This window comes from Tachyglossus aculeatus, chromosome X1, assembly GCF_015852505.1.
Source record: "Tachyglossus aculeatus isolate mTacAcu1 chromosome X1, mTacAcu1.pri, whole genome shotgun sequence".
NCBI classification, from domain to species: Eukaryota; Metazoa; Chordata; class Mammalia; order Monotremata; family Tachyglossidae; genus Tachyglossus; species Tachyglossus aculeatus.
The window spans coordinates 86,620,080-86,642,431 of NC_052101.1; the positions used below are offsets into that span (position 1 = coordinate 86,620,080).

General features: G+C 44.4%; 1 protein-coding gene across 3 annotated transcripts in view; it reads right to left on the reverse strand.

Moving 5' to 3' along the window:
- SMPD3 (sphingomyelin phosphodiesterase 3) overlaps positions 1–22,352 on the reverse strand; it is a 170,288-nt gene that overhangs the window by 14,700 nt on the left and 133,236 nt on the right. For 2 of the 3 annotated variants that reach the window (XM_038772343.1, XM_038772345.1), the window contains exons 3-5: positions 19,095–19,170; positions 10,324–10,479; positions 2,899–2,988 (exon numbers count right to left, since the gene is read on the reverse strand). In XM_038772343.1, the coding sequence (XP_038628271.1) occupies positions 2,899–2,988; positions 10,324–10,479; positions 19,095–19,170 (322 nt within the window). The remainder of the gene's footprint in view (positions 1–2,898; positions 2,989–10,323; positions 10,480–19,094; positions 19,171–22,352) is intronic. The other variant, XM_038772346.1, reaches the window with a different exon arrangement.

Genomic DNA, 22,352 nt, shown 5'->3' on the forward strand with positions numbered 1-22,352 from the left:
CCACTGACTGCAACCCTGTAGGCTGGGTGAATAAGGAACAGACAGCCCGTGGACTATATCCAGACTATACGATATTCCAGGAGGGAAAGTGAACATGGCCAGTTTTCTGGCCCAGTTCTAGTGATGAGCACTTGTCCATCTCTCTCTTCTTCTCTGACCACGCGGTTGAGGCTACTAATTAAAGAAATGAACCTTGCTTTTTTTTTGTAAGTTGTCAGGAGCAGGAAAGGAGCAGAAACTGTTGAGGATATATGGACATAGTAACATGTGCTGATGGCTTCAGGCTGGAAGATGGAAAGAGTTTCATGAAGGTAGGCTGGTAAGATCAATACTTACTCAATAATCTCTTCCCCTTTGTGGCACTGTTGCATTTACTCACGTGCCTGGTGCCATTTCCACTTCTCCTATGTATGGTGAGCCTCCCAAAGCTTCTGTTCTAAGGGACCTCTCACCATTTCTAATTCTGTACACCAGTGTGATCTGTCTTCCAAGTCCCCCCTGCTATGCAACATCAATCAATTGTATTTATTGAGCACTTACTCTGTTCAGAGCACTGAACTAAGCACTTAGGAGAGTACAATATAACAATATAACAAACACATTCCCTGCCCACAACAAGCTTACAGTTTAATAACACTGATCGATTGATTGATTGATTGGCTGCTGGAGAATGACTATGTTCAGGGCTTTGTGGTTACTGATCTGTCTTGCCATTTGATTAAAGTTGCCAGTTGCTTAGGATCCCAAGACGGAATGGGAAATAGGACTGAAAAGACAGGGTGGGCGATTGCAGACTTTCAGTACTCCCAGGAAGGGCAACTAGCCCTAAACCCACTGCTATGGACTTCAGGGCTGTGATAGCATCTTGAGACTTGGCTGAAGCTGGGCCCCTTGAGCCCACCCCCACAAGGTATCCTTTTCTCCAACTCCTCCACCAGGTGCCATCCCACGCTCCTTTCGGGTTCAATAATAATGGTGGCCCTGGTCCACTACCCTCTTACCCACTCACCTTTCCCCTTCCTACATCACCCCATCCACTAGCTGAACAGCCTGGACCCTTTCTATTTGATGTTAACTATGGAATGTAGATGGCATTGATGGACTTGCTCTAGGAGTCAAGTATGGAGACAGAGGTAGGTCCTGGTCGCACATACATAAAGAAGGTTAGACACTACAGACTTATGGTCTGAATTTTGTAGCCATGTTGTTGCCACTTTCTATCTAGCAGTTTTCCAAAGGAGACACTAGCCTTTGGATTTCATTTTTCTACCCTTGCTTCATTGGACTGTGTGCTGCTTAGGTAGCAGAACTCAGCAACGGCATTCAGCTCTGGGCCATTGTGGCCTAGTGGAAAGAGCATAGGACTGGGAGTCAGATGACCCACATTCTAGTCCCGGCTTTGCCACATAATAACAATAATAATGATAATAATAATAGTACTTGTTAAGTGCTTACTATGTGCCAAGCACTGTTCTAAGCTCTGAGGTAGGTACTAGATAATCGGGTTGGACATAGTCCCTGTCCTACGGGGACTCACACTCTTAATCCCCATTTTACAGGTGAGGGAATTGAGTCCCAGAGAAGTTAAGTGACTTGCTCAAGGTCACACACCCAGGACCTCTGACTCCCAGGATTAGAACCCAGGACTTCTGACTCCCAGGCCCATGCTCTTTCCACTAGGCCATGCTGCCTCCATTTGTCCACTGGATGATGTTGGGCCAGTTGTTTAACCTTCCTAGGCCTCAATTTCATCCTCTGTAAAATGGGGATAAAATTCTTGCTTTCCCTCCTGCTAAGACTGTGAGCCCTGGTGGGTCAGGGACTGTGTCTGATCTGATAATCTCATATCTACCCCAGGGCCTTGGCACAGGGCTTAGCACATAGTAAGAGCTTAATTACTACCCCATCATCACCATTATCATGGAGATACTTGGCTGCACATAGGGTGCAAGTTGGTACATAACCTTGATCTTTTTCAGGCTAATTATCACAGTATTTTGCTGATGTGGTGAAACAGTTCATAATCATCTGCATGTCTTCTTGTGTGTGTGCTTTTAGAGCACAGGCATCAACATTTAGGACTCCTGTACGATTCCAGAAATTTGAATGATGCTTCCATTCTGCTGAGTCAAATGTTTTCCAGACAAGAGCACAAAGTTCCTTGTTACATCTTCAACCGTAGCTTTGTCAAATAGGGTGAACAGGACTGAATTTATACACAGCCCTGTTTCCTTGTTAGTGCTAGGGAAAGCATTAGACAAAAACCTTTCAACTCAGACACAGCCAGCCAAATCATGGTGGAGTAGTCCGAGGAGCTTCATCAACTTTTCAGACCTGCCAATCTTTTTCAGTCACTGCCAGAGCCCCGGTGTATTTATGGTGTCAAATGCTTTTGAACTGGTCCAGGAACACTGTGGAGAGAGTCTTGGTATTGTTTCTTTCCTTTTCTGACATGCAGCAAATATCATATCCACTGTGTCCTGCTTTGCTCTAAAGCCATCTTGGGATTCCAGGAGCACAGGGTTAATAATGCTCCTTAATAATCAGTCCAGGAGGACCCTGGTTACAAATCAGAAAATTCTTCCTTGCAAAACTATAAATTGGCTCCCCCCGACCCACACTCCCACGCTCCACACACCCACCATCACACCCATGTGCATAAGTGATTTTACCTTGCATACATTTGCATCTTATTAGTGATCTGTTAGTTTCCATAGATGTTCCCCCATTAGATATATCCAAGTATGCACTCTCACCCACAAATGATCACAGTAACCCAATCCAGTTGCCTGGGTCGCCTCCCATAGCAGTTCTCCATATCACCCGAAGGTGGCATCTTGGCCCTGCAGCCGCCATGCAAGACAGTATACTAACCCGAATCAAGGGTCAAAGCCTTACCGATTGCCCATGGTTTTTCCTCCCCCGGACCGACACGGCATGGGTCCTTGTAGTGGGTAAATATGGAGTGCTGTTGCTCCAATTTATCATCTAAACAGAGAAGAACAGAGAGTCAGTCACAGAAAGCCTGCTCCTGAGCCACATGAGGAAACACGAAGTTTTAAAGAGCTCCTCTCCACCTCCTTTCCTGGCACTTCGGTGGGCTTTCTGGAGCAGCCTTTGTGGAAGGCACGTCCTTCCCTTCCTTGCCTGCTGGGTCTGAGCACAGTGGCTGTACTGCAGGAACCTTGTTCCCAGAGTGTTTGGAAACTCCAATGTACATTAATTGCTCCCCAAATGGTCCCAGACATTTATTAATTGGGTTTTGAGCGGTTTCCTAGCTTTCCTCCTCTGCGAGGTAGCAAAGACTAACAAGTACAGGTGGCCCATGATAAAAGGCCCCATTTGGAGGCATAATGGAAACTAAGTGAATGTGAGATTCAAGATAGCAAACAAGTTTAAAATGTTCAAAGTGGTTTACAACAGTTTCAAAGCCAACTTTCTGCTTCTCTGTGTTTATAAATGACATTGAAATAACCCAGAAACCCGCACAGGGGCCCCCCAAATCTCAGGTCACCCTGTGGAATGCTACTCTGAAACTGAGCAGATGGGTTTTGTCCCTCTCCCACCGACAAATTTTGTGATCTTGATCAAGTCTCTTCCCTTCTCTGTGCTTTATCTTTCATACACTATTAGGCTGTGAGCCCCGTGGTGGATAGGGGCTGGGTGCCATCTAAGTAACTTGTATCTACTGCATTGCTCAGCACAGTGCTTCACCCACCATTTTTAGGGTTTTTGTTAAGCGCTTGCTATGTGTTAAGCACTGTTCTAAGCACTGGTGTAGGAACAGATTGATTAGGTCAGACACAGTCCCTGCCCCACAGGGGGCTCACAGTCTAAGTGGGAGGTGAAACTGGTGTCAAATCCCCATTTTACAGTTGAAGAAACTGAGGCACAGAGCAGTCAAGTGACTTGCCCAAGGTCAGAGAGCAAGCCATTGGCAGAGCCGGGACTCCAAGGCCTGTGTTCTTTCCACTAGGCCACGCTGCTTCTCCATCTAGCCAAAGCCCAATAAATACCACTATTGTTTATTTATCTGTGCCCAGGGATGACAGTATCTGCCCTCTCCATGTCTCTCCGGGGGTTTGAGAGGATGAATGTGATGACAGAGTAATGGAGCATTATAGACATGTTGGTTCCCAAGCCTTCTTTCCCTAGGAAATGAGCCTAAGAATAATATGACAGTTTTTTTGCCTCTCTCTGGAGTTGCATTTTCTCTACAGCCTCATTTCAGAAATGGAAAAGAGTCCAATACAGGGAAAAATCCTGGGACTTTGTGGTGCTCTGGTTGGGGGGAGGAACTCCCCCTTCGAGCTGGGCAGCAATATCATAGTTAGTGTTAGAATAAGGGGCTCATGCTCAAAGAGGCACAGGGGACAGGGCCTCTAGGAGCTGAAAAGTCTGGAACGACAGAAAGAAGGAGAGCCAAAGAGGGAGAGGGAGAAAAAGAGACAGAGAGAGAAAGGAAAAGAAAGAGAAAGGGGAGAGAAACAGAAGGAAAAAACATAGAAAACAGAAAAAACATAGAAAGGGGAAGTACAGAAAGAGGGAAACAGGGGCGACAGACACACAAACAGTTACACATCCATCCACCCACAGACATCCACTCACCCACACTACTCACCTTTCTGCCTCCTTTGCCACCGCCACCCAGGCCCCTGCAGTGGACTGCTCACCACAGCTGCCTGAGCCAGGCCAGCCAGATGTCCACTGCCACCGCCACTGCCGACTCTGTGTCCTGGAAGTTTCTGGCATGGAACCACGTGAGGGCGGCCGCGCCAGAAACCTTCAGGGAATAGCTGCAAAGTGGCCATTCCGGTCGCAGTGGTGGCATTGGCTGCGGCAGCCTCTTCCTCCACTTCCCCGCTGCCGCTGCTGTGCCATCTCCACCACTGTGGCTGTAAGATCTCCTCCCGTGACCCCCAGCCAAAAGCGGGGCTCTACTGGGTCTTGGTGGAAGCTTTCAGGTGATGGGATGAGACCCCAAAATATGTGACTGTCCCACGTAATGTGGCACATCTGCTTGCTTTAGATTAGAATCACCAAATCACAGAGCTGGGATGAATCCTGCAAAGTTATTTGGTCTATATTCATTTCCTTGTGAAATGAACAGCATTTTGACAAGATGGCCATGCACAAAAAATGCTGAAAAAACCCAACAACCCCATCTCAGAAAGTCCAAGTCATTGCGGCCCTTATAGCGGGCTCTAGCTCCACCAAGGAGGGGCCCCTCTTAATAAGGAGTTCACAAGACACTCTTCAAACCATTTGTACTAATTGATACTACCACCTGCATTGGGAAGAATCCCAGATCTTTCTGTCCCAACCCTGTATTTCTAGTCTATTTCCAAGACATTTCGACTGGGATCAAAATCAAAATTCCTTCTTGACTGTATGCTCTTTGTGGACAGGGAACATGTCTACCAACTCTGTTATACAGTGCTGTGCATATAGTAGCACTCAATAAATACCAATGATTGATTATATTGTCCTCTTCCAAGTGCTCAGTATGATGCTCTGCACACAGTAAGTGCTCAATAAATGCCACTGTTTGATTGGATGACTACCACCAGCATAAACTGTTTTAATATCAAAAATGGAGCTCTCAGTCTCAAACCTTTACTTTTTCCAACTTCCCCAGAGTCCACAGGTTTCCACGTGTGCAAGCTTAAAGTCATATTTGAGTCCTTACACATTTGTTCCCTTCTCCACATTCTAACCCACATCAATCCTACCCATTCTTCCTCAGGGATATTACACGGATCCACCCTTTCCTCTTCAGTGCCCCCTGCAACCTATGGCTGTATTATTACAACAGGCTCTTGGCTGGGGTCTGTACCTCAGCCTTTCCCTGCTATCCTACACCCGGCAGCTAGAATCATCTCCATCAAGTGTCACTATAACTAGGTCGCTCTCCTTCTCAAATGTCTGGTTCCCAGTTACCATTGCATCAGTTCAAAATTCCAGATTTCCAGGTAATTCACCAAGTGCTGTTGTCCACCTTCCAACTCTTAGAACCTACTTACCTAACCACCCTCATCTCCCATTATAGGCTTTCTCAGACTTGCTGCTCCAGCCAGGTAAACCAGCTTATCATCAATGCTCCTAGGCCAGTGCATATACCATTTTCCCAACATGGAATGCTCTCCTCACTCCTCTTTTCCAGGCCATATCACTCTCCTCCTCCTAAACTCTCCTAAAATGAAGACTTCCCAGATTAACTGCATGGTGCATGGTCTTGCCAATTATTCCAGCTATCCCCCACCCTCCTTCAGCACTTATGTCTACCTCTGTGATTATACTTCCATGTTCCCGTTGTTTGTTGTATTTTTACATCCATGTGTCTGACACTTGCCCTTTTTGTCTTCATATGTTTAGGTCAGGGAATGTTGGCATGTATGTGTTTGTTCTGTCTCCACCATTAAACTGTAATCTCTTTTGAGGTAAGCAATTGTGGTTTGTCCTTACTTTGCAAATCTCCACAGCTCTAGTACCCGTTCAATCTAGTGGGTGGTTTTTTTTTTGGTATTTGTTAAACGCTATGTGCCAAGCACTGTTCTAAGTGCTGCGGTAGATACAAGGTCATCAGGTTGTCCCATGATAGTGTTGATTGCCAACTGATGCATTTCTTGCATCATGACGGGAAAACACAATTCCTTCCAAAAGTGGCACACCTGGGAGAAAAGTGTAGGTGAGCAATCCAACACTGCACTTTCCACCAGTTCAACAAGAACAGTGGTTCCAGTGATTTCATCATTTTTCTACACTGGTCATCGCTGCTCTAAAGAAATTAACTAGATCATTTTTCTAATGTCCACAAGAAACATTCTCTCCCCACAATCTCACAGATGATTCTTTCTTGGTGAACTCCAAAAAAGATGCTCAGAAAATGCCTATAAAAGAGAATCCTGTCTGATAAGAGGGGCAACTGTTTCTGAATCCTGGGAACTTAACATCTTACAGTTATTGTTGCAATGAACAGTCTGCCAACAATATTTTCAGAACTCCCACTGTACTAAGCTTTGGAGCACTCCAAAAGAAAGGGATGACACAGATCATTGCCTTTGTGGAACTTCCAAACAACTTCTTATTTCTAGACCATGAGAAGCAATGTGGCCTAGTGGAGAGAGCATGGGCCTGGGAGTCAGAGGACCTGGGTTTTGGTCCCAGCGCTGCCACGTGCCTGCTCCGTGACCTTGGGCAAGTTACTTAGCTTCTCTGTGCCTCAGTTACACCATCTGTAAAATGGGGATTAGGTCCTACTCCTTCCTAGTTTGACTGTGAGCCCATGTGGGACAGGGACTGTGTCCAACATCATTAAATTGTATCTACACTAGCACTCAGATCAGTGGCACATAGTAAGCACTTAACATGTATCATTAATTAATTAGTGATTTTAACCTGAAGTAACATTTAATATCAATCAATCGTATTTATTGATTGATTTATTGATCGTATTCACCCCTTCGGCATTCAAACCGTAGCCCATTAAAAAATAACACAACTGCCTAATGCTGAAAGTCCTAGCCCAAATTGTAATGCCGACAGAAAACCAGAAGAAACCCTCTGAATTCCTTGTTACTAGATCCATTTTTTTCTGGAAGTACTCTGAACAACTTAAGTTCCCATCACAGACCCTTAAATAGCACTCAAGGGACAGAGGACAGTGCTAAATGACATGATTTACCGGAGTATCAAAACAACAGAATCTAGAGGATTTTTTTAAAAAAACAGATTCTGCTTCTCTGAAAGCCAAGCTGCACCTGCTCTTTAGGCTGCTTCTATCTTGGTAGGGGACATGCTGGGAAATAGTCAGAATTTATTCAATCACCTTTATTGCCCACCCACTGTGTTAATCTTGGTGCAACTGGAGTATGGCAAAGGGAGTAAAATACCAACGTTCACATATGCAACCCATTCAGCCCCTTGGCTAGCTATTCACCTCCTCACAATCTCTTGGAGTCATTGGACTTCCCTGCTTGCTACTATCTCTTAAAATCAGCTCTGCCACCCACTAAAAGACCAAGAAATGTAATCTCTATCCAGGGGTTTTATCCCAGCTGAACCTCCAACTCTCACCATCACAAAATCATAGCTCCTTCAAAAGGGGTGCTTTATGCTTCAATCTCACTTGCCCCCATTATGACTAAACGTACTCTCCTCCCCCGCCCCAACACGTCCCCACCGTATTAAAGCCCCAGGTAGCTGAAGCGTAGGAGCCACTGGAGAGATAGCAAATTTGGGATGTGGTGGCTACCTCTTGATGCCCCCTAAGAAGGCGTGATCTAGACCTGTGCTGATAGTTAAAACAGGAGTAGCTTGACCATTTCCTTTCCAATATAAGGGCCTCCACACCAAACAGGAAGGTACAGATATATAAATTTATGTACATATCCATACATTTTTAATTTATATTAATGTCTGCAGCCCCTTCTGAACTGTAAGCTCGATGTGGGTAGTGACATACCAGTTCTACTGTATTGTACTCTCCCAAGTGCTAAGTACAGTGCTCTGCATGCAGTAAGTGCTCAATAAACACCATTGATTGGTTGATTAATCAAATGAAACACCACCTGTGATGTGTAATAAATTCATCATGTAACAGGAATGGTTGCAAGGCTTGGGAAAGAGACACAATTGTGGCTCTCTCTTTTAAGAGGAGGATTCTACCTCTGAGCCAGGACATAAATAGCTGAGGCTCAAGGGGAGAAAAATCTTACGATTAGGACAGGTCTGTGCTGCCTCCATGTTATTCTGTCCAATCTGGAATGCTTCTCTTTCCTAACCAAACCAATTTCTTTTCCCTCTTCAAAGCTCTACTAAAAAACTACCTCCTGCAAAAAGCCTTCCTAAATTACCTGGTTCCAATCACAGAAATAACTCTAGGAACTATTATTTCAAAACTGATTTTAAATATATATATATATTTAAATATATATACATTGTTTATATGCACAGATATACATATACACACATTTATACATGTATACATGAAGATATGTATCTTCATATATCTTCTGTCATTTGCATTTTGATGAATACTTTTACAGGTTTTATTTATGCTTTCCACTTCCCCATTTGTGTTTGTCTATTTGTTTTCTTGGAGGCAACAAGATCCCGCCCTTTCAGTAAGGCTTAAATCTTCACCAATTGAGCTCAGAGGAAGAAATTCTCCTCCTCCTCCTTCTCTAGAGATTGCCAAAGCTGTGGCTCTCTTCTGAGTCTTATATCCATCTCTGATAGGTGGTGAATTTGTTAAACATCACAGGCAATGTTTGATTCCTTGGTGTCATCTGCTGTCAATTATAATAATAATAACAACAATAATAACAATTGTATTTGTTAAGCACTTACTATGTGCCAAACACTGTACTAAGTGCTGGGGTAAATACAAGGTAATCAGGTCCCACATGGGGCTCACATTCTAAATAGGAGAGAGCACAGGTATTGAATCCCCATTTTGCAGATGAGGAGACTGAGACCCAGAGAACTTGAGTAACTTGCACAAGGTCACACAGCAGGTAAGTGGTAGAGCCAGAATTAGAACCCAGGGCCTCAGACTCCAAGGCCCATGCTCTTTCTACTAGGCCATGCTGCTCCACATCAACTGAGATTTCATTTGGTGCTGTTTTAACATCTGGCACAAGTCTGGATCAAATTTTCTTGGTTATTAGCACACAGAGCAAGTGTTAGTTTTCTTACTTTCTTGTGAGGCCCCCCCCAGGAACTCCTTCAGGCTTTCATGCAGCAGGTGCCCAATAAATCAGTCGATTGAGGTATTGACCCTCTCCAGTGTAAAAATTAGTGACACACATGCTAAGGGAGCTTATCATCCAGAGGCTATAGGCAAGACAGACAGCCAGGAATGTGTTAAGCTTTCATCAGGCAACTTGGGATCTCAGCAAGGTGATCATTCCAAATCATGCTGAACAGAAGGTTAGCTTCCTGTCTTTCAATTTGAAACTTTCAGAGGGCTAATCTAGAAAAGGACTGACTTCTGGCTGACTTTTTTTCTTTGGAGAATCACAAAATTCCCCATTCTCAAGATGGAAAGCCTTTTAAAGTCATCTGGCCCTCCTTCTCCCATAGGGAGATGTCACCTAACATTCCGGGCACATGGATGCCCCTGCCTCAGTCTTAAAGAGTTCTGGGGAAGGGGAGTTCAAGACTTCACTCAGTAACCCATTCCAGTTTCCAGTCACCAGGATGTCCTTCTTGACGTCTAAAGGCTGAACTTCAAGTCCATTTTCTCAAGTTCTGGGGGCACCATAGGTTCATAGTTTGGATTTTGCATCGTAAAGAAGAGGGGAAAGAAAGATGTCTCACCAGAGGAGCAGTTGTCAAAGTTGAGATCTCCACAGATCACATCAAACGCCACCAGCTCCTCTGGATTGGCTGTGCTGGAGGAGGAGGTAGATTTTCGAAAATCAGCCAGCCAATCCTGAAGCAGATCCAGTTGTTCACATCGAATGGTACTGTCTCCTACAGGGAGTAGAAAACAAGAAGGCCAGAGTACGATGAAAACCACTCCAACCGGGACACAGAGGGCTAAGCGCCTACTGTCCGAATAGCATTTTGGGGCTGACTCCATCCCTTATCAAAGTCGCAAGAGCCACAAGCCACAATGTACAAACCAAATCTCCATGAACTGCACATGTGGCACGGCTCCTCAGGCAGGATGAGGAGAAGGTCCTCCAGAAGGCAACTGCCTATAACTGACTCCCATGTGGCAGGAGTGCCCTTCTCCCCCAGATGGGTGGCAATAGAGCAAGAGGTGTGGAATGAAACACCCGCTACAGATCCTGCTTTTCTCTTTGGATGCCTAACTACAATAGAGAGTCAGGCACTCGGGCGGTTAACACCTCATGATGAAATTCCTCCAGTTCTAGGGGAGGGGTAAGAAGGCTCTAGACAGTTTGTTCAACCTCCAAGGGACAAACACGTTAAGACAAGGGTTATCCTTTCCGTCCCCAGAAGTAGAAAGGGGGATGTGATTGGCAATGTTCCCCACTGGGCAGTTGAGCCTCACGTGGGCAGGGCCCATGGGACCTGAGCCTTTGGGGCCAGGTTGGGCTAACCCAGACCAAAATCCGGTTGGGTTCAGGTAGGCTCAGATACTCCCTCCTTCTGCCACCTGCCCTGCTGCCAGGATAAGCAGTGAGGGAAGGGCAAGGGGTGTGATTCCCTTTTCAATTTCTTCTTTTTTTTTTGGTTTCATCATGCCGCTCCTGCTGGAGTGAAGCAGGACCATGGGCTGCACGTGGAAACAAAGCCCTGTGCAGCATTGAAAGGGGGCCATGGCGCCTTGGCAAGTTGGCCTTGGTGCAGGCAGAGCGGTCCTTTTTCGGGATTCAGTGACTGTTGGGTTTGGCCAGGGCTCAGACCAATCTGGGTTGGGTCCCAAAACACCAGCCCATGCAGAACTCTATGACACAGTCACCGAAATAAGCTGGTTGCATCACTTGAGTGCCTGTGTTCTTTGATGATGATGGTATTTGTTAAGCGCTTACTATGTGCGAAGCATGGTTCTAAGCGCTGGCGGGGATACAAGGTGATCAGGTTGTCCCACGTGGGGCTCACAGTCTTAATCCCCATTTGACAGATGAGGGAACTGAGGCACAGAGAAGTTAAGTGACTTGTCCAAAGTCACACAGCTGACAAGTGGCGGAGCCGGGATTAGAACCCATGACCTCTGACTCCCAAGCCCGGGCTTTTTCATTCATTCATTCAATCATATTTATTGAGCGCTTACTGTGTGCAGAGCACTGTACTAAGCACTTGTGAAGTACACTTAGTCACGCTGCTTAGAAGCTACAGTATCTGTAAATCAGACAAAAGTGAGTGAGGATATGTATAAGAGAGAGATAGAGAAAGAGAGAGAGTGAGACATGAGACAAAGACAGAGGAAGAGTGAAAAGTACCCCATGTGTATATATACATGCATACACACACACACACACACACACACACACACACACATATATATACATTGTATATAAATATGTATGAATATTCCAGGCAGGTTTAAAATATTTTATAAACCACCACTGACCTTCCTAAACCAACATACATGTTTATTGTTGTTTCATATTTTCATTCATTCATTCAATTGCATCTAATGAGTGCTTACTGTGTGCAGAGCACTGTACTAAGCGCTTGGGAAGTACAAGTTTGTGTTGAAACCACTACTGTAGGTGGGTTATTGATCGAAGAAATCCTTCAATGCTTCTTACAGGTACATTGTTCCACTCCTTATCAAAGGAGTTTAGGAAAAGGCAAACCAACCATAACATATGATGAAGTTGAAAGGAGGCAGGTTTGGGAAGTGTGAACATCCCGGAGAACGGGGCACAAGAACAGTATTGAGAGGCTTCTGGGAAAGGGGAAAACAGATTTACCCAAGAAAAGGGACTTTATGATGAGGTCCAGGCAGGCAGGGGTGGAAGGATGAGTAGCTGGCATTTCCCAATATCTAGCTGTGGCTGACTGGCCAACATGGCCCATTAGACAAAGGTGTCCCACACACCCCAAGGCCCGCCAGTCTGAACAGAAAATGGGGGATGGACTCCTGTCCAGAATTGAAGTCTGTGAAAGAGACCTTTGTCTCTTCCAGCCTCTCGCTGGAAGGGACACACAGAAGAGAGTGGCGCCTGAGAGGACATGGAATGTGTCACTATAGGAACTGTTTAGCAAAACTAGAAAAAAGCAGAAAGGTGAAGAGATGGAGGCATTAGTGACAGTCAGGTGGCTTGCTTATGAAGCAATGAAATGGGTACGGCCCAGTTCCTCAAATGGAACAGAATCCAGCAGGAGGGCACAGCCACAAAAGGGGAAACAGTGAAATTGATCCAGAACAAACTTGAAATATATCACACTACCCAATCTTTTTCTCCTCTTAAAAATGTCAGATTCCACCAGTTCTCTTTGAACAAGGAAGAACGGAAAAACACATGAACTAGACATTCTAAGAGTTAAAGACAATAAGAGATTCCACAAAAAAGCAAAGAAGACCATTTATGGTGCTGCTGGTGAAATCATTAAAAGGAAGTTGGGAAAGAATCATCAGTATCCTGTGGCAGATCCAGTAGGCTGCTGGGTTTCCAAGGAATAGGAACCAATCTTAATTCTCAGGAGATGGGTTAGTTAAGGTCTCTTAAAATAGTTCTCCACACACCCACACCCACACACACACACACATACACACACCCCGTAGCCGACTCATAATTGTTTTTGCAGCAGGAGATAACATTCCAGCAGAGGCAAAATCCATAACTGAACCACAATTCGTAAGCTGTTAGAGAGGATGAGTACTCTAGTGGTTTACTCATAAATCCATGAGCACTGGATTCCACAGACTGTTAAAAGACCATGAGAGCAAGTGGGAAATGGGAAGGTACTCCAAATTTTGCCATTTCGGCATATTCTTTGAACTCCAGAGCAACTCACCCATTCAGACCTCAAAAATCAAGACCCCTCTTTTAAAATAGTGCTGTGATTGGAGATTCCCATCAGAAACCATGAGCGATGAAGAGATTAGCAACCGGGTGTATAGTATATCCTCCTGGGCTTCCATGCTTTCCCGATTCTAGAGACCTTTTCCCTGGTCAGCTATGGCCATCTCTTCAGGGTTGGGCAGGTTCCAGTTTCTTATTCAGCTTGATATGTGAAATGCTTTTGATCAGCTAAAGGCACATTTGGAAAGCTCGAAGTTATAGTAAACCTTAGTTTTCCATTCCATTGCCAACACTAGTAAGATTTACCCAAGGGCAAACAGGCTGGAAAACAAACCTTCTCTTGCCCTGGAAAGTCCAGCATGACAGATCATTTAAAACATAGAGCCAAAGTTCAAAGAGAGAAATGATGAATTGGGTTAACTTGTGCACAAAAGGGGCATCCCCCTGAAGAATGGATCCATCTTTGATAAGTGAGCACGTTTCCTTTCTTGTTCTGCCTCTTAATGTCTCTGTTAACAGAGTGCCACAGTGGTAGCTAAGGAAGAGTGTCAGCAGGGCTCTCGTGAGGCCAGGGCTGGGAGAAAGGATGCACTGGAGCCCCAAGAAAGGAAGAGTCCTTGAAGCGGCCCTGCTAATGAGACCACCGGGAGGAGGAGGGCTGTAAAAATAGCCAAGAGGGAATAGGGAAAGAATGTTACGTTACTACAATGCAGCCGGGAAATTCCTGCCTCTTCTTATGTGCTGACTACCGTCTCTCTTCAGAGCTATGTGTGTCGAAGGCATCATTCCAACTATTCTCTAAAAATAGGCCCTCGTTGCTCTGGACTAGGATGATGTGAGGCTCGTGACTGATTGCAAACCCCATTACAGCCTTCCGCTCTCTATGCAGGCAGCACAGGAGCCTGGGAATTCAACTCACAGTCTCTCCCTTCTGCCTCTGGGGAGAGACCAGCCAGCACATGGGATTGGGTGAGCAGGGGAAGAGAAATCCCCCAAAGGCGACAAGACTGAGTCCCTCCCGCTACACTACAGAGTTACCGCAACTGATGCGTTCTTGAACCTGAAGGCAAGGTTGTCAGGCTGAGCCAGATTTCTCCACCTGTTTGGAAGACAGCAGTAGAGTGTTTTCTGACCTGATACAAACTTTGGACTTGGAGATCACTGAATGACTTCACTGCTCAAATCACTTAAGAGGCTTTAAGCGCTCCAGAATGAAGAGCTGTTCTGATCTCTCGAACAAGGATAAAAGTCCACTAAAAAAAGCACTTTTCTGCTCCTTCAGAAAAATCACCAATCCCAAATACATGAAATCAGCTCAAGTCTGCCAGCCTCAAGTGTTTTATTGTATTTATCTTACCCATGCATTAGCCTGGAAAATGTTTCGGCAAGTGTATAATTTCACAAAACAAAGCCCATAACATATCTGACTCTGTATAGAGTAGTAGCTGAAGTAGTAGAAATGTGTTTAAACAGAACAAATAATATTTTTAAACAGAGCATAAGCTTGCTAACAATTTATGCTGGAATTGGCAGGGAAAAACCAGGCCAAGAATTTGGACCACTTCCAACTGGTAGTTCTTCTAATAGATTCCGTCTCTTGGTAACTTAATGAGGCTCAAAAGAGCAAGGCAACTTCAGGCCAATATTCCTGCTCAGTGAAATTTCATTTGTATATTCCTAATGAGTGTATTTTCCTGTATATTAGGGATTCATTTTTGTGGGCGGGGAGTGGGTTCCCCCCGAAATTTCACTACATAGATCTTGTGGACAGAGTAGCCAGGAAGCTTCTTTGATGGAACCGATCTTTTCCTCACATACATTGGTTAAATCTCACCGAATGCCACGGCAAAATTAAAAGTAACTCAGATTTCAGGGGCCATGTGGATGTCAAATACAATCAATTCTTCTATAACACATGTGTTTTCAGTAGAACGCTGTTAGAGAATTAATGTTCTTCCAACATCACGTGTCTGGATAAAATGCAAAGTGATGTTGGAAGAAATGTTTGGGCACATGCGTGTCATGCCAGTTAAGGGGAGAGTATTATAGTGTAATGTGTACTGTAAGTGTTCCCTAACTTGTATTTGTCAGGGACATAATTCCACATTACATGAGAATTCCCTTTGCAGGATTTGAAGTTTGTGGCCCATGCCGGCTAAATACAATTTTGCATAACAAGATTTGGAGTAACATTCCAAGATGCCCCAGTTTCATCACACTGCATTCTCCTCCTGTTCTCCACTTGAGCAAGTTGGCTCAGCTTCTCCAGAGTTAATGCAACCACAGGGATAAATAGGGAGAGAGGGAGGGGAAAACAGTGAGAGAAAGGGAGTGAGATGAGTGACGGAGAGGGGGTGGAGGAAGAGAGAAAGAATGAAATAATCCAGCTGTTCTTCCAAGGGGCAAAAACCTATATTTCTAGTTGAAGCTACTATTTCAGTATTTAAAAAGAAGTAGAGGACGAAAGTTGCTATTGTGCCAGTCTCTGCCAGGCCCTGCAAATGTATGCAAGCTTGCCAGATCCGTGGTTAAAAAAAGAAACTCAAATGAGTGGTGCTGACCCACCAAGAAGCCACAAATCCCAATGTCAAGCGCAGCCTGAAGCTGCAGACTGCTTTTGTGTTGACACCACACACATCTGCCACACCATGCTGCCAAGTTGGGAGGCCCTCTCCAGCCATGTTGGTTTTGAGGTACTCCAGAGCCACTGTAGGGGCTTTCAGGTCAGAGTCCAAGGTGGGTTCGGTTGACCCTGATTTGCCCCACTGCAGCATGGCTCAGTGGAAAAAGCCCGGGCTTGGGAGTCGGAGGTTGTGGGTTCTAATCCTGGCTCCGCCACTTGTCTGCTGTGTGTGACTTTGGGCAAGTCATGTAACTTCTCCGTGCCTCAGTTACCTCATCTGTAAAATGGGGATTAAGACTGTGAGCCCCACTTGGGACAACCTGATTACCTTGTATCCCCCTCAGTGCTTAGAACAGTGCTTGGCACATAGTAAGTGCTTAACAAATGCCATTATTGTTATTATTATTATTATTATTACTGCTGGCATGGAGATAGACCCCAGGATTCTGGAGAGATCCAGAGCTTCCCCAAGTCCACTGGATCTGCCATTTGGAAGAGGAGGAGGAAGGGTTGGGAATACTAGAAACAGCCTCAGCTCCCTAAGGGTCCCTGGACTGGGACGAAGCGGCCCAGCCTGACCTGATCCCCTACCCTGATGGGATATCTAAAGTCCAGAGAAGGTCTGTAAAAGCTGTCATGTGGTTCATGGGGGGGCCCTACACCACAGCAAACTAATTCTGGAAGCTAGGAGACACCATGATCACATAGATGGTTTTCTCAGGGTGAAGCTCAGCATGGCATAGTGGATAGAACATGGGCCTAGGAGTCAAAAGGTTCTTATCCTGGCTCTGCCACTTATCTGCTGGGTGACCTTGGGCAGATCACTTTACTTCTCTGTGACTCAGTTACCTCATCTGCAAAATGGGGATTAAGACTGTGAGCTCCAAGTTGGATAGGGACTGTGTCCAACCTGATTTGCTTGTATCCATCCCAGCACTTAGTACAGTGCCTGGCACATAGTAAGCACTTACAAATTCAATATTATTATTATTATTATTATTATCATTATTATTATGTCTCTAAAACTGTTGCCACACTGTTAGAAGCCAAGTTCCCAAGCTGAGTTCTTCTACAGTACTTTCTCTAGATTAAGACAGTGGCACATCTGGAGCTGAGGTCCAAAGTAATATTACCCAGGCCACATATCAGGGAGGCTTCACCCAAATTCCTCAGAGTTCACTCAGTATAAGGTATCAGAATACTGCCATAGCCCCAGAGGGGAATGGGAGGGGATAGGCAGAGGATCAAAGATGATGCGAGTCTCCAAAGGAACCCCTCTCCGATTGGTTGGAGATTGAGGCCGTTCTCCCTAACCTTCCCGACTCTAGCAACTCCTAACATAATTATTTCCACAGCAGTGCACACCCTAATGCTGAAGGGACTCAAATACCAATCTGAGCTGCTAAAATCAGGAAAAGTCGACCTCCAAAAGAACTCCCCACAGCAGTTATGTACATATCCACAATTTATTTATTTATATTAATGTCTGTCTCCCACGCTAGACTGTAAACTCCTTATGGGCAGGGAATGTGTATACCAACTCTGATATACTGTACTTTCCCAAGCACTTAGTACAATGCTCTTTATACAGTTAATGCTCAATCAATATGATTGATTGATTGACCTACTCTACTTTTCACACTTTTACATTTATTAGACACTTTTCCATGCAGAGCAGAGAGCTAGACCTAGGCCTCATTCTCAGATTCCTTAAATCTACCTGGCAAGACAGAACCAAGCTACTCCATGGGTGCGAGACTTGGCTGCCTCCCCCTCTAGACTGCGAACTCATTGCAGGCAGGGAATGTGTCAATTTATTGTTATATTTTACTCTCCCAAGCATTTAATACTGCGCTTTGCACACAGTAAGTGCTCAATGAATACGACATTGAATGAACGAATGAATCTGCTCTAGTTTTACCCTTAATACTAAGGATGCCTTCCTGATTTTTAAATAGCAACAAGAAGGATGAGGCCTGCATGGACTTGTGCTCTTGGTAAAGAAGCCAAGGAACTTTCAGAGGATAACATGCACATAGAGGAATAGTGAAGAAGGCAGCAGCAGCAGGAACATTGGAATCATGCTGTCCATTTGCATCAATCTGCGATATTCCCCCAAAGAATAATCAACCAGAAACTACGGGAATAAGCACCTAGAAAGCCAAATTTGGAAAGGATAAACATGGGTAAATTCTGCTTTAGATCCCCAGAGGCAAAATGTAATGTTAGAAGGAGTGCAGTTCAACCTCTTTGCTGGTGCTATTTGCAAGATAAAGTAAACATTACACCCCTGGTAAATGGCTCCATTTCCCTGCTTGAGGCAAGATTGTTATGGAAACTGAAGGAGCAGTAGTATCCTGTTTGAGGGAGAACTATCTTATGATCTGAAGAAAAAGGGGCTTTGGATTTGAAATTTGCCAAATGCTAGACATGCCCTCCTCTTTTTGAGAACACAGGGGAAGGAGATAGCATTTCCTAAGATCTTCGTCTTTTGTGGGTTCAGTGATAATGATGGAGGATATGCCGGCAATAGATAGCAAATACATCATTTGTTGTGGAGGGAATAAAAGCTAAGAAATTGAAGCTGTTTTGGCTGTGTGGTCTCCTAAAACTGGGAACAGAGATGCTGTAGATCTTTGTGGGTAGGATAGATTTTATGACTACTGACCTCCCACTGGAAATAGCTATTTAAACTCTGGGTAACCTACCCATCTTTTTTTTCCCCCCGAGGTGTGAAGTTTTTTTATAAAAGATTGCATGCCTACTCCTTGGGGGCCAGCAATCTGAGATGGCTACATCTTGGTGACTTTGGGTATTTATAGCCTCCTGATTGTATAGCAAAGTGCAATAATCTCAAACTCACTAGGTAGGGGGCTGTTTTTCACTTCCCCACTTTCCTTGCTTTACTTTTTGGTTCTGCTCGCACACCCTAATGTAAGAAATTGAGGAGATGTAATCATTTGCACTCCCTTCTTGCAGTAAATGAAATCCAAAGAATTAAGGATTAGGTAGTGTCATACCTGCCAGAGCATGCAAGTGAGTGCAGGAAATATATCCCACGATTCTTTGGTCCTGAGGTGTACTTCCCACTTGCACCTGAAAAGAAAGGGAGAGAGAATGAATCTGGTTAACTAGGTGGGTTGCAAGTTACCGGGCTTTGACCAGGTCATTGATGAATTCTATTCAGAAGATAATTTTCAAAATGGCAACATGGAAAAAATCATCAGGTACCCATGGACTCCTCAGCTAGACTGAAAGTGAGTGAAGAAGTTACAGCCAAGTCTCAATCAATCAATGGTATTTATTGAGCACTTACTGTGTGTAGAACACTGAACTATGTGCTTAGGAAAGTATAATACAGTATAATTCATAGACACAATCCCTGCCCTCAGGGAGATTACAGTCTAGCAATCCTGGCGCTTTAATGCTGCATGTTGCATTTTGATTTCAATGAAGGAGGGGAAATTTAGAAATGACAATGAGCTGACAAGCAACATGGCCTATTGGAAAGAATATGGGCCTGTGAGTCAGAGGACCTGGGATTTAATTCCAATTTTGCCACTTATCTTCTGGGTGACCTTGGTTTAGCTTCTCTGTACCTCAGTTACCTCATCTTTAAAATGGAGATTAAGACTGTGAGCCCTATGTGGGATAGGGACTATGTCCAACTTGATTATCTTATATGTACCTTAGAATTTAGTACAGTGCCTGGCACATAGTAAGTACTTAACTAACACCATTAAAAAAGGGCATGAAATTTGGCATTAAAAATAAAATCTTCATTACAGTGCAGTAACATCAAACTTTTCTTAAATCCTAAGGAGATTAAAGCAATGAAATCAATCAATCAATGGCATTTATTGAGTGCTTACTGTGTGCAGAGCACTTTACTAAGCACTTGGGAGAGTACAATACAACAGAGTTGGTAGACCTGTTCCCTGCCCACAGTGAGCTTACAGTCTAGAGGGGGAGACAGATATTAATATAAATAAATAAGTTACAGATCTGTACATAAGTGCTGTGGGTGGGATGAATATCAAGTGCCCAAAGGGCAAAGACCCAAGTGCATGAAATCTGGAGAAACACATAGATTATAAGGAAGGAACTTCATGACCCCTCTGTGAAAGAGAAATCAAGCTTATTGCCCGTACCTCACCCTTGCCAGCCCCAATTTTCCACTGATTCAACCATATTCTTTGCGGGAGGAGTGAGAACTAGAGACAATCTGTGTCCCAGAGAAATGCCTGACTGAGAATTGATAATGGTATAAGTCGACTTGACTGAGCCTGCCTGGTATCCTTGGCAAAGGCTGAATCGAAGTCATGTAAGAACTGGATCCGTTTACCTTACTGCATTGGGAGCAAGAGGAGATTCTGGTTCAGTTTTTAGTTGTTCAAAGCAGTGGGCCATCTTAAAATGGATATGACCCCACCCAGCACATACACTGCTGCGGCCTGCCTTTCACTTTCCTCTCCAGACTGCTCACTGCTCACTCAGCTCCATGCATCGGAGTCCATTCTGGGTCAATTACTTTGTTTGTGAGACTTTCCGGCACAGCAACATTCAAAATATGGATGTTTTGTTTTTTTGGGTTGTTTTTTTTTTGTCTTTGTGATTACTGCTCTCAAGGCCAATACACAGATTCTTTGGCTTGGAGAGAGTTTATGCTTCTATGGGGTTCAACCCCCATGCCTGAGGCCTGGGTGGCTGCGGTCTCTGCCAAGGCTGAAAAGAAGGGGAACAAAGTGAGTGTGAGAGTGCGTTTCTGTGACAGTGAGCATGTCTTGGAGAGAAAATGTGTAGGCCAATATTCAAAAGTGTGGGAGAACACAAATGCAGTTGTTTGAGGGTAAAGTAAGATTGTAGGGGTGAGTGAGTGGGGAGTGAAGAGGAGTGAGATTGTGATTTGCTATGTCAAATTCATTTTCCATTTAAAAGCATCACATTTTAGGGGGTCGTCTTAAATCTAGGAACAAATGAGTTTGCCAACTGTTCCAATCTATCTGACAATTGGTTGAACTATACAATGGCAAAATTGTGTCATTTGCTTGATAATGTCCTACTCCTTTTATTCTTTTTTTTCAGCTGCAATGGAAAATGCTTAGCTAGCAAAGGACCTAACCATCATTTTCAATATGGTTTCTCTCATAGGGGCAAAACCCTCAACTCTCACTCTCCCTTGCCCCTCCCTTTCTAAGCCTCCCACTTCATTTGGCAGAAATACACACTGCTTGAATTTATCCTCTATGCCAAATTCAAGGAAAAATGTAGCATAATATGAAAAGAAATTCCAATCATTGGAGATAATCACAAAGGAAAGCTTATTTTCCTTAACAGATTTCAAATATGATTAAGTGGAAAAGGGCAATAAAATGGGAGGCTGCATCAATGAGGCTGCATTTGGCAGATGAGAGAAAATTTGGGGTTCCATTAGAAGCTATTAGCTATCTAAGTGTGGCAGAGTTGCTCTAAGGTGGTCTACCATTTAAGCAGCCCAGATCTTAAATCAGCCTTTTTAAACACTTAAATCAACTTTGAATTCCTCCTATTTCCACTTCTAAAGACTGCTGTTAAAATTCAGACTTGACCCCGTACAAATGTATGTGTCTAGCTATGGTCCTTTTCTAGACTGTGAGCACACTGTTGGGTAGGGGCTGTCTTTATATGTTGCCAACTTGTACTTCCCAAGTGCTTAGTACAGTGCTCTGCACACAGTAAATGCTCAATAAATACGATTGATTGATTGATTGATTGGAAGATGTTGCCACTGACAGAACAGCTACCCCCACTAAATACATCTAGGCGAGTAATCCATTGCCAAACAATAAACATGAATAAAAATGGAAGGCACCCTGCAGAGTACTTGCTATATCTAAAATTGGTTGACTTTTTCAGCCAAAGTGAATGCAGCTGGGGTCTGTATGGAAAGCAACCATCCCTGAGGCAGGAAGGGAAGGAGGGAAGCATGCATAATAATGGTGTTAAATCCTTACTCTGTGCCAAGCACCATACTAAGTGCTGGGGTAGATACAATCCCTGGCTCGAACACAGTCCCTGTCCCACCAGGCTGGTCAGCCCTTCTCACAACTCCCACACAGCTCTGCTATCATCCAACAGCACCACACATAGGAATACATAAGTGACCTAAGACTGACCAGGAAAAATTAAGGGGAAAAATAACCTTTGCCCCTCCAGATCTGTGCCCAGTGATGTGGGGGGAACTTGTCAAGGAAAACACTGAAGCTCTTTGTGGGTAGGAAACATGTCTACCAACTCTG